Source organism: Emys orbicularis, chromosome 10, assembly GCF_028017835.1.
Source record: "Emys orbicularis isolate rEmyOrb1 chromosome 10, rEmyOrb1.hap1, whole genome shotgun sequence".
Classification (NCBI taxonomy): domain Eukaryota; kingdom Metazoa; phylum Chordata; order Testudines; family Emydidae; genus Emys; species Emys orbicularis.
This window is the reverse complement of record NC_088692.1, coordinates 7,924,415-7,938,525: the sequence shown is the minus strand read 5'-3', so window position 1 is coordinate 7,938,525 and position 14,111 is coordinate 7,924,415. Positions and strand designations below refer to the sequence as shown.

The window sequence follows — 14,111 nt, the reverse complement described above, 5'->3', positions numbered from 1 at the left end:
GTTTGTAGACAAGGACAGGAGCACACTCTGATCACCAATGCACTAATCCTACAAAAGTGTACACATGCACTTAATGTATGCATTGTGAATAGTCCTACTAAAAGTCTATGTGATTACTCACAGGGCATAGCATTAAGCATGTGGGTGAATCTTTGCAGGGTCAAGGCCCTACTGTTTATATTGGGGCTACCTTTTTCCTTTGCACTCTGAGAATGCTCCTCTCTACATCTGTAAACGTTCTCAGTGCAACCCTGGTCTACTCGTTGGTTCGTTACAGAGTTGGAGAGTGAAGGGCCGAACACAGAACCAAAGATGCTGAATAGTCTTTGTAGTGCTGAAATGATTGGAGAAGGCTCATTGGGAAAAATAGTTATTGCTGGTTCAGAAAATGTTTTTAATCTTGAAAACCATGTGCTGGGGCAGGGAATGTTTGAATTGGGGAGGAGATCATTGAGACCCTGTTGCATTAAATCATGTGCAAATAGAAGGGGGTGGAGAAGAAGGGCAAACAGACCCTACTAATAATATTAAAAATAACTGTATGGAGGTGGAACATACTCGGAGCTCAGAAGCTGTGAAAGGTCAGACTGTCCATATGAAATCTGCTACCTCTGGCTGAGTGTGTACCAGAGACCAGAAGAGCACCTTTTCTGTAATACATGACCAGCAAAGAGTTCACCCTGACACAAGCAGTTAGTTCTCCTTGGCTGGAAGTCAAGCATTCTGTAATCTTTTCTTATGGCTTCAGAGCCTACAGGTAAAGTCCTGCCTGTCTAGTTGAGACCTGTTCTTTGTCCTGAATCCCCCATGTTTTCCAGCATGCAGGGGGAAATTGAACAAAAAGGCACAAATGCACAGGCTTCGAGAGGAGCAGTTTTGCAGAGTTCTGTAGGATGTAACCCTTGTTGCCGCTACCCTGGGAGAGCCTCTTGCTATATGGGGTTCTGTAGTGACTCACGAAACAATCGCTGCTCTTGCGTTAAACGGGCACCGGTTTCCTCTCTCTCTTTGTTCCAGGCGGTCCCAGGTAATTGAAAAATTTGAGGCATTAGATATAGAGAATGCAGAGCATATGGAAACCAATGCGTCCGCAGGCCCCTCCCTTTCCAGCGAGACACGTCAGGGCAGGAGCGAGAAGAGGGTTTTCCCCAGGAAACGGGTAAGCCTTTCGTTTCTCTCTGAGGTAGGATGAAGGCACCTGCCTATGTTCTTGGAGGATGTGGTGTTGGCTGGCAGCTCATATTTAGTGCTCTCCCTAGTACAGCTAGGATTGTCCTTGGCTGCAGGTCCTCACTGGCAAATCTCTGTGCATGGAGCACAGAATCTAGAGGTCTTGGGAAAGGGGGTGCATGTACCACAGCGGGCAGGCCTCGAGCACAAGTGAGCAGTGCAGATTTGCCACTCACTGCCCAGTCTCCTTGCTTTGCTGGTGGGATCAAAGCAGAAGACAAATCACCTTTCTCTCTCCCTCCCTCCGGGATAGGAAAGGGAGGCATCAGATCTGGCATGGAAAAAACACAGCAGATGACATGAAGTATTAATAAAAAGAAATTAACTAATAGAAGTATGTGATCTTGAAAATCCTGTAGCCTAAAGTGAGTTTAGATGTACTGTTGCCAGTCTAATGCCTTGGACTCTGTGTCCAGAAGAGCCATGTGCTTCTAGAAGCACATGAAGAAAACTATGGTGTGAGCTCATTAATTTGAATTGTGGAGTCTAAGAAATGTACACCACTGGGTCTTTGACGTTGTGAGAGATGGGAGTTGCTGTTTTGGGTTAATGTTGTGGTAATCTGGGCTAATTCTGTTTTCAGGACTTCACCTCTGAAACTGCAGCAGTGGGATCCATCCTGGAAGTCTCAGCTTCCCCTTTGTCTCCTCACCGTAGAGCAAAATCACTGGATAGAAGGTCCACTGAGTCCTCCATGACGGTGAGCCCAAAAGGTTTTTTCATTCAATACTGGCATGTGGGAATGAAGGCATTGGCACGGTGTTCTTGTTGTGAATGGAAATGCTACGTCTCTTTCAGATGTTAGCTTTGTGAGAGCTCCTCTGCCATTGCTCTCAACAACCACGGTGGACTTGGAGCCAATTCAAATCTGGTGTAAACAGCAGCAATTCCATTGACTTGAACCCAATCTGAATTTGGCCCGGAGTATGTTAGAAGCTAGACCTGGAAAAGAGAAACCCTGTAATTTATCTAGTCCATCCCCTTGCCAGGGCAGTGGAGAGGCAGAGACCTGGAGGAGGGGTTCGTTTTCCTAAGAGCAAGAGCTGATTTGGGAACTGGCTCCTCATGTCCCTATTTGGCAAACAATTTTTCTGTGTAATAGTCAGTTACCTGAATGTTATGGTTTGCCATACAGGTGCCATGTGCTTAAGGTGACAAATCAACCCAACCATTACCAGAAAGGAACACTCCCTTCTTCTGTTTTCACATACTGTGTCATTCCCACCTGAGGTGGCTTACTCTGCATCAGACCATTTCAGCAGGTTGCAGGTTAATACAATTTCCTGGGTCCCATTCAGTGCTCCAGAATCAGATCAATTGCAAGTTCACTACTCCCATGCAGTCAGATAACAACCCTTCAGACTTGGTGTATTAAGAAAAATTAACAAATGAACACGGAAGTGTTCTTAAAAGCTTTACGTTGTGTATTTATGCAAAGTAGACATCAGTGGAAGAAAGCTTGAGAGGAAAGTTTGGAAACTGAAATCCGTAGCTTCCTTCCACTTGCAACCAACAATGTTAAAGATGGGCAGTAATACACAAATCTTCCCCAGAACGAAGTTCTGTTCCTTCTATTTTGCTGTGCAATAACACAACCCCCTTATGTTTAAAGTAGCTTCACAGGCCTGCATTCCTTGACAACAAAGGTCTTTATTTACCAATGTGAGTACAGCATAGTTTTAGAAATAATGATTTTTGCAACACAAAATTTCGGTAAGGCTTTGTATTTTTCTGTGATTCAAATGCCAACCAGACTTAAACAAGGTTAGCAGAACAAAATGAGACAACTTCAAGCAGTGCTCTCCCCCCACCTACTCAGTGTTGTATGCTAGTGGGTGGTATAAATGTGCATGCTGCTCTGTGCATAAGACCCCTGACCCATTATAAATAAGTGCTACATGTTTGTCTGCAAACAGATTTTGTTCGAGCTTTGTGTACAGACATGCACGCCCACCCAGCGTGCGCTCACACACAAAGCATTGCATTTATAGATCAGTTTTTACTGTAGGATTCGTACATCTACAAAAACTCTTTATTTGTATACCGTTAGCACTGTTCCCAAGTTACTCAGTATTTGCGCAATTCAAGAAGCGTGACTTTGTGTTAACCATTTAGTTAAGGCAAGGAATTGCATAGTCCAAATAGCAGGATATGCACTGTTTCCTGCACCACTTATCCCTTTATTTTGCAACTCCTGCTGTTAAAGTAACAGAAGTTGAACAATTCTGTTACCAACCTCATTTACTCACTGGTTTATTTCTCCCCCTCTTTTATAACCTTGTGATTCCAAGTTTCCCCTGAAGACTTGGCTAGTCCTATGGGACTGGGACATTTATTATCAGGCAAGTCTTTCTTCTCAGACACAGGCTAAAAGTTGCATTCACCCACTTCACCTTTGTTGTCAGGGTTTCTTTGGTTTGTGGCGGATCATTCATGTGTGGATGAAGCACTGGGGTTGAGTCACTTGGGTCCCTCTTAGGTCCATGTTCCGTCTGTCCCTTTGTCCCCCAGTCTGTGTGCATCCCTCTATTGGACCTGGTCATCATGGGCCTTCTAGTTCCACCAAGTTGTTAGTTCCAGTATCTGGCTCGTCTGGCTCTAGTTCCTTGTACAAAGGCACTGATCCCCCCCCCCCCCCCCTCTCCACACGTCTGTGCATGGCATGCAGCAAACACTGGGTGCAGTGACCGATTTGCCTAAGGGTATGTCTACCCTGCAGCTGGGAGTGAGCCTCCTAGCCTGGGGAGACAGACGCACATTAGCTCTGCTCAAACTGGCATGCTAACATTTAGCAGCATTATGACACAGGCGGCAGCTCAGGCTGGCTGCGGGAATCAGCCCACCCAACCCCCTGGGTCTGAGCTTAGGTGGCTAACCTGAGCTGCTCTGCCCAGGCCACAATACCCATGCTGCTATTTTTAGCATGCTTGCTACCGTGGCTTTTAAATCCTTAGCTTCACTAAGTTTAAAGTAAGAGCTCTAGTAGACTTCGAAGGTTTGCTAAGCAGGGATCTTACCCTACTTTAATAGAAGATTCTTCCCCAGGGGTGTCATTTGCTACGGTGCAAGGGGGGGCAATTGCCGCCCCCTCAGCCCCAGACTTTTCATAGCTCTGTATGGTCCACCCAACGTTGCCGGATATAATATAATCACACACAGCGTTCTAGACGCGGACAGAACTTTGCCCCTCCCAGAATTTTTCTGTAATGATGACCCTGCCCTTCCCTTACAGTTTTTTTTCAGCAAGTAAGTATTCGGCCCTTGAAAGTCTGTAACATCTTCACTAGTTCTGCTTTCCTTTGCAAAATGCTTGGTTGGGAACAAGTGAACGTGGATCCAAAGTACAGTTTCTTCGTAGCAGTAGAGAGCTCTCTTCAACTCTCCATGGGTGACCTTGAAGCTCTCCTCTCTAGTCTTTGCCTGCAGAGAGGCTGTGGCTCACCAGGACCACTGGTGGTCTGATCAGAACATCTCCTTCTCTCACAAGGGAATCTGCTCTTTCATTAGGTGAACCAATCCTAAAATCAAGATGCTGCAGCTCACGTAGCTTAGTGAGCTTGGTTTCTGGAAGCTCTGGATACTCAACACTGTCTCTTACCTGTGCCAAATCCATGCAGCATTCAAGGCTGCCTTTTCAACAGGTATTCTCTGTTCGGGTCCAGTGGGCGTATCCCACCTGGTCATGCTATTGCAAATGCAGGGTGGTCCTGGCCATTGGTGAATCTCTTTCCTGTCTCCTCCTTGGATTCTGTAGTGTTTCTGGAGCAGTGTTTGGGTATTATTCCCCTGGGTTCTGTGATGCTGAACCGGGCACCTTTCCCCTTAAGGACACTCGCACTTGGGGGACAAACTGGATTTAATAGATTTCTGTTTAGATTTCCTTTCCCTTGTGTTCACAGCTTCCTTTGCCATTGCCAATAGATTTGTGCTGGTTCATTTAAATCTGGCTTCTCTCCTTCTCCTTCTCCTCCTCCTCCACTCCCAGCTGCTCCTCGGACTTGATCCTGCTGTGAGGTTTCAAAGCCGCAATGCTTGGCATCCGTCACTTTCATGACAACAGGTTGTGATGTCCTAAAAACAGGATTATATCTTGTCTGCAGGCTGAAGCTGAAGGAGGAGCTGATCAGCGAGGGAGGGAAAATACTTCCACCACCTACATTAATATGCAATAAACAGGATGCGAAATAAGAAACTTTCAGCTCACCCCTGTGTGGAAAAGTCCCCTCTTCAGAGTTAAAGGCTGTTCTTTTAGCCACAGCCTACTGTTAAATCCACTTATAAGGAAATCTGACCAGGGTTCCATATGGGGTTATGAGATGCTGGTACTCCCTTCATGCAAACCTCTAGGGTATTTCACGGCCTCGTAAATAGGAACTCGGCCGTATGTTGATACGCACTGTACCGCGTGATTGCCAGCTGCCAGCCATGCCGGGCAGAGTTTATAAATAGAGGCAGGGAGTGAGGGCAAGGAGGCTTTGTGGATGGGAGACTAATGAAGAGCCACAAGGATAAGGTAGGCCCAGGCTTTCTGATTGTGCCAGCAGACTCCAGGGTTTGGTACCTAAGAGCTAATTGGGTGGGGGGCAGGGCCCCTAGAACCTCCCTTGCTTTGGAGAAAAATCTACTTCCCCGTCACATCAGCGAAAGCAGCGGAGTCATGGATGTCGCTCCCCAGGTCTCATGTGCAATACCGGGGTACTCTGGTATGCACGAGGGAGGCGATGCTCTGCCTCTCCCTGCCCCCATGGGGCATATCAGGGACCGCAGCTGGCACTGCTTTGGTGTGAAACAATGGAGAAACCCAACAAGATGTTCTGGATAAATAGGCTGGACTCCATGTTGGTGGCGTCTTCTCTCCCCTCATCCCCCCCAGTCATCTTCCTGCTCCAGTAGCATAGACTAATCGTATGGGGTCTGGCCAGCATGAAGCAAAACCTGGATCTTGGGTGACGGGAGGGGGTGGAAGTGGAACTTCTTGAGCAGGTTTCTGCTGGCTCTGTGCAGCTGCTGTCGGGGAACCTTGCACTTTGCTAAACCTCGCCCTTGCCCCCAATCTCTGCCTACCCAGCCAGCGCAAGGACTAGCATAGACACCTCCCCAACCCTCTTTTTACACTTAAATGGCAAAAGTCCAAAGAATCCTTGAGCGGGAGGCACCTGGCTCCTGCTCTTCTAGCCATGGGGGCTGTTTTCTTGCTTAGGGGAACTTTAGAATCAGAGAAGATTAGGGTTGGAAGAGACCTCAGGAGGTCATCTAGTCCAACCCCCTGCTCAAAGCAGGACCAACCCCAACTAAATCATCCCAGCCAGGGCTTTGTCAAGCCGGGCCTTAAAAACTTTATCTGATTGGGTTGCCAAACCCTGAAACCGAAGCCTGATTGGACCCCGCTAGCTGGTCAACGTCTGCGACGATGTTGAGCTTTGCCCAACTAGTCTCCATTTGGAGACCTCCTATCTGCTTTCCCCCCGAGAGATGAAGAATTTCCATCTGTCTCACATCTGATGCTCCCCCGCCGGCCAGTTTCCTTGGCTTATTTTTTGCTCTCTGTTTTGATGACTCCTCCCTGCCCAGCCACTGCTGCACTCAGTTTTGTACACTTTGGGTGCCTTGGAGGAGAAAGTAGGACAGCTCTGCAGTCACCATTAAAACACCTGGCTAGTCAATGGCTCCTTGTGCTGCTGTATGTCTGAGCAAGTGTGGACCAGAGAATAGCTTCTCCAGCTAGGCACCTTGGGAACTTGACAGCTATTCCTTACCTCTCTTCTTACTAGCCTTTCTTTCTTATGAAGGGGACTCTGTAAGAAATGGCAGCAGGGCACGTGTGTTCCCCTGCAAAATACCTTCTGCATGACAGTGGCCGCCCAGGTGATACCTAATCGCTGAAACATCAAGGCCTTGTTTGCAGAAACCTTTTTCTTCACATCTAGACAGGTTAAAAAGTCAGCAGCCTTGCCTATGCCAGCTTTCCCGCTGTTGCTCCCTCTGGACCTCCCCAGCCTGGGGGGGGAATCCCAGTCGCTGTGGGGTAGGGGGGCAGAATCCCCCATGGGGGGGGGATCCCCCGGAGCTCCCTAGTCCCCCGCGGGTGCAAGGGACCCCCAGAGCAGGCAGCAGGGGAACCCTTGCAGCTCCCCAGCCTGGGGGAGAATCTCCCGCATCTCCCCAGCCGCAGCAGCTCCCAGTCAGTGGGCAGGGGCCGCAGCTCCCAGCCACAGCAGGGGAGGGTGGTGGACCCTCCTCCCTCCCCATTTTGGCATGAACATTTTCAGTAAAAGTCAGGGACAGGTCTCGGCTTTTGTGAATTTTTGTTTATTACCCGTGACCTGTCCATGACAAAATCATAGCCTTAATTATATGGTATAAATCACTGCTGTGGGATTTCTCCGTGGTAGAGTTGGAAGCCGGCACTTCATCTGAATCCTCAAAAAGCTCTAAATGTCTCCTTTTCTTTCCTCTCCTTGCAGCCGGACCTGCTGAACTTCAAGAAGGGATGGCTGACGAAGCAATACGAGGATGGGCAGGTAAGTCTAGTGGGACATGCTCTTTCTCAGCCACCATCTTGGATGCTGTGGTCAGTCAGCATTCGTATGTAACCACGCATTAGCCCGCCTGTAACATGGCATCCCTGGGGAGAGGACTGTCCCTTTTCCTTGTGGCTTGGTGCAGTTGTCTGTCTGCGTTTCTGCACATGGCGTTGTGGCTATACGCAGAATCCAAATAAATGGCCCAGGGGGTGCAGCTGTGTGGCTGCTCATGTGTGGGCAGGATAGATTCTTCGTTAACGATGAACTCAAAAGGCTTTCAACCCTGACTGCTGACACCTGAACAGTACAGGAAGCTGCATTTCCAGGGCTTCCTACCTTGCTGTAGAACTATGAGGGCCTGAACGGATTGATAAGGGAGAAGTGTGTGTGTGTGAGAGAGAGAGAGAGAGAGAGAGAGACACACACACACACACACACACACACACTTATTTATTTATTTATTTCAGGCTCCTTATATGCTTCATGTGCAGTGCTCAGCATTTATATAGCACTTTCCAGAGTAACAAATGCAAGGGTAGATCTGTATTAGCCCTGTTTTACTCCTGGGGGAAACCAGATGGAGGCATCTTGGCAGACCGGTGTGCAGGGAGAACTCGGTCAAATCTAGAGCCTGGCACAGGCCAGGCAGCCATTGCTATGTGAGCTCTACCTATCTCCTCACCATCACCACGCGAGCAGGGTCTACCCGGGACAGGAATGGCTGGCATTCTGCATCGCAGAGGATTCAGGCCCCTGCATCTGAATGTCATTTAACAGGTTTCTAGGGAGTCGAGGTCAGCGTGGGCTGTAGCATTGGGTCTCTTGGCCTCATCTCCCTTGTGGTCACAGCCACCTCTTCAGCATCAGTAATCAGGTGCAGAACAGGCACCCTCAGAACCATGGGAACAATGAGAGAGAGCAATTAGAGGAAATCAAAATGTCTCCATTAAGGCACTAATGGAAGCACCAGCTTCCCACCTCCCTCTCCTTCCCTCCCTGAGGGGTTGTGGTTAAGTGCTCAGCTCCCACAGTCTTAAAGGCTGGCAGCAGATACTGGGCTGTGATTGAGCTCATGTTACTATTTATAAATAATCCCCTCCCTTGATTTTCCCCCTGTCGTCCCCCTGCTTCCCCCCGATCTGTTGGCGGAGGTAGTGCGGGAGGGAGCGATGTGGACTGCGTAAGCTACAGATTCTGAAGCTTGGGGAATTGGTGGGGAGTCCATCCTCTGCTCAAAGTGCCGCTACCATCAGGAGAGCGACAGACTGTAAAAATGACATCCTGTTTGTTCCTTGCTTTTCTGCGCATCCAGTGCATTTGGTTTAGCAGTGCTCTCCTACCTGCCACCACTGCAGCTCAGCCTGCTGGGTGAAGATCCAAGCGCTGACCTGTCTATCAATGCCCAGCACTACAGACTGGGATCATAACTTAATCAGCTCTTTTGTGGGGACTACAAATTGAGATAAGAGATTCAGGTTTGGCAGGGTTGGGTTCTCATCAGGAAATGTCTCTTTCCAGCCAAACAGAGCTGGAAACACAAGTGCATGTAACTGAGAGGCAACACTTACAAGGGAAAGCATAGACCTGTTTGATCTGGTTCTCTTGGATGGGAGAACTGAAATCTCCCTGGCAGCAAGTCAAGGAAATTAATATGGTTATTAAACACTGATTTTTAGCTACAACATTTTGAATGAAGTGCTAGGATGTGAGTTCTGAAAGAAACGCCTGTCTGTATCCATCCATTGTCTCTTGTCTCAGAGACCACTGGTCTGACCCAGTATGGCCATTTTTATGTTACTGTTAGAAGCTGGGACTGGATGACAGGGGATGGACCACTTGATAAATTGCCCTCTTCTGTTCATTCCCTCTGGGGCACCTGGCATTGGCCACTGTTGGAAGACAGGAGACTAGGCTAGCTGGACCATTGGTCTGACCTAGTATGACCGTTCTCATGTTCTTATGTAAATTGTAAGCTCTTAGGATCAGTCCTTTTGTTCAAGCTTTGTGAAGTATCTAATGCAGCGGGGCCCATGGTCCATGACGAGGTAAAAGTAATATAAATAATAGTAATAGTTCAGTACTTTAAATTGACAAAAACAAGGGGGAAATATTTGGAAATTATTGTGATTGATTTTTTTTTTTTTTTTTTGCTCTTAACACAATAGCTGTAATATGAAGGACCCTTGCAAACACAGTGGGTGGGATCCAAATAACTGTGATACTAACTACATGCAAAATGCAAGGCCTAGCTACATAGACACACTGCTGCTCTAGCAGGATTGTGGGGGCCTCTGAAACAGACAGGGAACGCCACTAGAGGGGTCACAAACAAACTCTTTAAAGGAAAACACCCAGTTCCTATACACTCCAGAAATAAACAGGAATGTTATCTGTCCAAGTTCATAAATCATAAAGAACACGTCCTTCCAAGCCTAAGAATGCAGCCATTAAACACGGTGTCTTGTCAGTAAACTGCAAGGGTAGGACTCTGAAGGTCCAAAGAAGGTAGCATATTTGTGATGACTTTTCTGGTCATGGCCACATGTTATCATTGAGTGATGGAGCCTTTGCAGCTCAGACTGTTTGCTCAACAAACGTCCCTGCTCAGACAGGAGAGGATCCTATAGGTGGAAGTCACATGCTTGACTCACCTCAGCATCCCTTTCCCTCTCATTGATCTTTCTACTGGCTTTCAGCTGTGAGAGCTTGAGTACCCCACCAGAGCACAGAGCTGGTAATTGCAGCCTGCCCAGCTGTTTATACAACAGAGGGGATGGTCGACTGGTCTACTTTTACCTTGGTGAGCTGTGAGGTGATACCGCAGCCGCCTCAGGCGTGGGAAAGGAACAGCTTGTTAAAGGGCCTGCCTTGTTTGTTTCCTAGTGGAAGAAACACTGGTTTGTGCTGACGGATCAGAGCCTGAGATACTACAGGGATTCCGTGGCAGAGGAGGTAGGTGTCTCTTTTCTCAGAGTTAAAACCTGATTCATTGAAGAGTCTGACAAAGTCCCAAATGACTTCAGTGGGCCCGACTCCCAGCATTGCTCCTACAATTCTCCATACGAACACAGCTGTGTCCTGGGTGGGGAGTTCAGGTTCCCGGCTGGATTTGGGTTCGTGCCTCGCAAGTTAGCTAGAAGATTAGAAAGCCTGGGGGTGCATTGAAGTTAATTGGGGGCTCCCAGCAACAAGAGCATCCCCAGGAGTGCTCGTTTTCAAGCTTCCAGTCCTCAGGTATTCAGTGAGAGGCAGAGCTTGGTGCAACCCCAGATCAAAGCCACGTCTCTTCTCGAACAGGAGTTTGATCACCCTTTAGCCCAACTCTGCAGGTCCCTTGATGGGGCTGAAGCATCCATGTTAATCTGTCTCTATGGGCTCTCCTGTGTGTCTCGCCGTAAGCCCTTGATGCTGAGAATGAGACTGCTGATCTTGTGGAGAAGCTTCTTAAGTGGCTTCTTGTTAGATGCCGCTTTTGAACGTGTGTGCGCACGCTTTTAGTGTGCAACAATCCCTACAGTTTTCCCCTCTCTCGTTCCCCAGGCAGCTGATTTGGATGGAGAAATTGATTTGTCTACATGCTATGACGTCACGGAATATCCAGTTCAGCGAAACTATGGCTTCCAGATCCATGTAAGAAGGCTTTGGGGAACGGGAACACTGCTGCTGTGGGGAGGAGTTGGAGTGAGGGTGGCAGATGTTTCCTTATCCCAACAGACTCAGTGGTCCATCTCCAGCAGTCACTAATGCTGGATGGATCAGAGGCAGATGAAACCACTCTTATAACACACCTCACTGTGGATACTATCCTATGGGAAGGGAAGTGTCTTCCTGACTCCCCTCAGGTGGTGACCAGCTTGTGCCCTGAAGCATGTGATTGGCTAGTCATTGGTTCATGTTTTGATCAATAGTTGCTGGTAAGAAATGGGAGCGGGAGAAAGGAGTGGATTTGACGGTTCTCTCTCTCTCAAATACTCAATGAAAACCTTCTTAAGGACTTGAGTGATAGACATCTGTCAAACTCAGGGCTTGTCTACATGGTACCGCACTATGACCTAGATTTCTAGAGTCTCTGCACTGAGGGATGAAGAGTGGGGCTGGGGAGTGAGTCCTGGCAACCCATTGAAGGGAAGGGAAGTGCTGCTGCCCAATAGAATCAGCCATGTTGACTTGCTCCTCCTCTTTGCCTAGACTAAAGAAGGGGAATTCACCCTCTCTGCCATGACCTCTGGGATTAGACGAAACTGGATCCAGACGATCATGAAGCACGTTCGCCCCACCGCCGCTCCAGATGTGACCAGGTAAAGAACTAGGAAAAGAACGATGCCCATCTTACCCATCCCCCTCTATCCTCTCACTTGCTGTGCAGAAATTCCCACCCCCTTTCTGACTCTGTTTCTGGTCCCTCCCACTCAGTGTTGTGGCTACTCCCATTCTCTGGGCTTAGGCTGGACACCCTTTGCTCTCCTGCTGTTTTCGCAATCAGCACAAGACGCATAGAGCCAAAATTCCTCCTGTTTTGCACACCGATGTGCAACCATCTGCAGAAGGGAGCGTTCCTCCAGCTTGCATCTGCTCATGGTCATTTGCACACCCACCTGCCTGACCTAGAGGCACGCATCTGTATTCGTGGTCACTCTTCGATGTGTGTGCAAGCCCTGGTTTGGGGTTGGTTATATTGGGTTTCCCCTTTCCTCTCTTCAGCAAGATCAACCTGTCACCTCAGCGAATGCCTGTTTTGAAATTAAAAGATGAATTTGCTTGAACCCCATTTTAGTCTGTGCTCCGTGAGAAGCATTTCTTCTCCTCTGACCTTCTACATAACTTCTTCCCCTTCACGTAAGACATGGGGTGGCCTTAGTCCAGTTGGAAAGCCTTCAGTACTAGAGGAAGGCACCCACAAATTTCATATAGTACCTGCTATCAGACCTTGCTGCTGTGGGCAGAGTGGGCTTTACTTTCTTTCAGCTAAAAATTATTGTAGTTTGGCACTGCATCAAGCCACACACATCCTGATCCCTGGGTTCCTGGCTGTCTGTTGTGTAGTGAATGACGATGCACCCACACGATTAACCCCTTTTCTCTTATCCATACTCAACTGGCAGCCACTGAATTTGTGCCTGATTCCCCCAGCATCAGTGGAAGAGTTCTCTCCACCCAGTGCTGTCTATCCAGAGATGTTCCGTGATCTCTTCCCCCCCCCCCACTCAAATACCCCCCCTTACCCCTGACAGAGCTGGCTGGTGGATCTCTCACGGCTCTCTGGGGGGAGTCCTCCACTTTCCTCACTCCTGCATATGTTTGATTTCCATGCATTCCCAGGAAAAACTTCTCTTTGAAACTATCGGTGCTGAAGCCCAGGTTGGAAAACTGTGTTCTCTCCTGTATTAACGTTCTGTGGTTTGTATCTCTTGTGAGTCACTGCATGCTCCCCGTTTTCTGCACTCCAGATAGAAAGTCCTGACATTTTCATTTCTTTTTAAAATTAAAATGAGAAAGAGGAGAAGAAGCAACCTGGTCTTGATACTTGATTTCCCCACAATGGTATCTTCCGATGTGCATAGTTATGAAGATGGACAAGACCAAGTCAATTAGAGGAGACCGTTAAACCTCTAAGGATTTGTGTAAATTCCTGTTTCGTCAAGTTAGCAAAAATAAATCTTGGTCAATTGCAATAGTTTTAATTTAGCTTATTTCAGAATTTTTGTGTAATGAGTGAATTTGGTCAGTGATGTGGATTGGAACTATTTGAGCATGTGTCTCCATAACTAAGCGGGAACTACTGAATGTAGAGAAAACCATTGTCCTGTAAATATGATCCCAGTAGTGCACTTATCCTCATGTATGTGTCAATGCGCTGGGTGCACCAGCCCATCTCGGGGAACGTTGTTAACGTAGGCACGTTCTGAAATGGGTGGTAGACAGGAGTTCTGTGAGGCTGAGAGCCAGAGCACAGGAGGCTTGCAGGGCTAAGGGCTTGCAAGTGTTTTACCCTGCAGTGCTAGTAGTGATGATCTATATCCCACTTCGGGTGTCAAGGGGTCAGAGCAGTTTAGTCTTCATGGTCAGTTCAGCATATGACAAATCTGCTGAAATTGCCCCCAAGGTGACCATCTGTGATGGTGGTTTTGCTGATGTCAGCATCTCTCCACTAGGAGCTGGATTGATACCCCAAACTCACTTTAATCCCCTTTTAACATCTGTTTATTTGCCATGTTATGTCTCCTGAAATCCATTAAGTCAAATATACGTGTTTTAAACTACAGTATTATTAATATTTGCATTGTGGTAGCACCTATGCGCCTCAGTCATGGGCCAGGACCCCATTGTGCTGGGACCTGTATAAAACCAGAACAAAAA

At 47.9% G+C, this 14,111-nt stretch overlaps 1 protein-coding gene across 1 annotated transcript in view; it reads left to right on the top strand.

Annotated features, from left to right (window-relative positions):
* The window catches only part of MPRIP (myosin phosphatase Rho interacting protein), a 164,904-nt gene that overhangs the window by 122,631 nt on the left and 28,162 nt on the right, over positions 1–14,111 (top strand). Inside the window, exons 8-13 of the mRNA XM_065411992.1 lie at positions 1,018–1,159; positions 1,814–1,930; positions 7,695–7,751; positions 10,638–10,706; positions 11,295–11,384; positions 11,943–12,052. Coding sequence (XP_065268064.1) covers positions 1,018–1,159; positions 1,814–1,930; positions 7,695–7,751; positions 10,638–10,706; positions 11,295–11,384; positions 11,943–12,052 — 585 coding nt within the window. The remainder of the gene's footprint in view (positions 1–1,017; positions 1,160–1,813; positions 1,931–7,694; positions 7,752–10,637; positions 10,707–11,294; positions 11,385–11,942; positions 12,053–14,111) is intronic.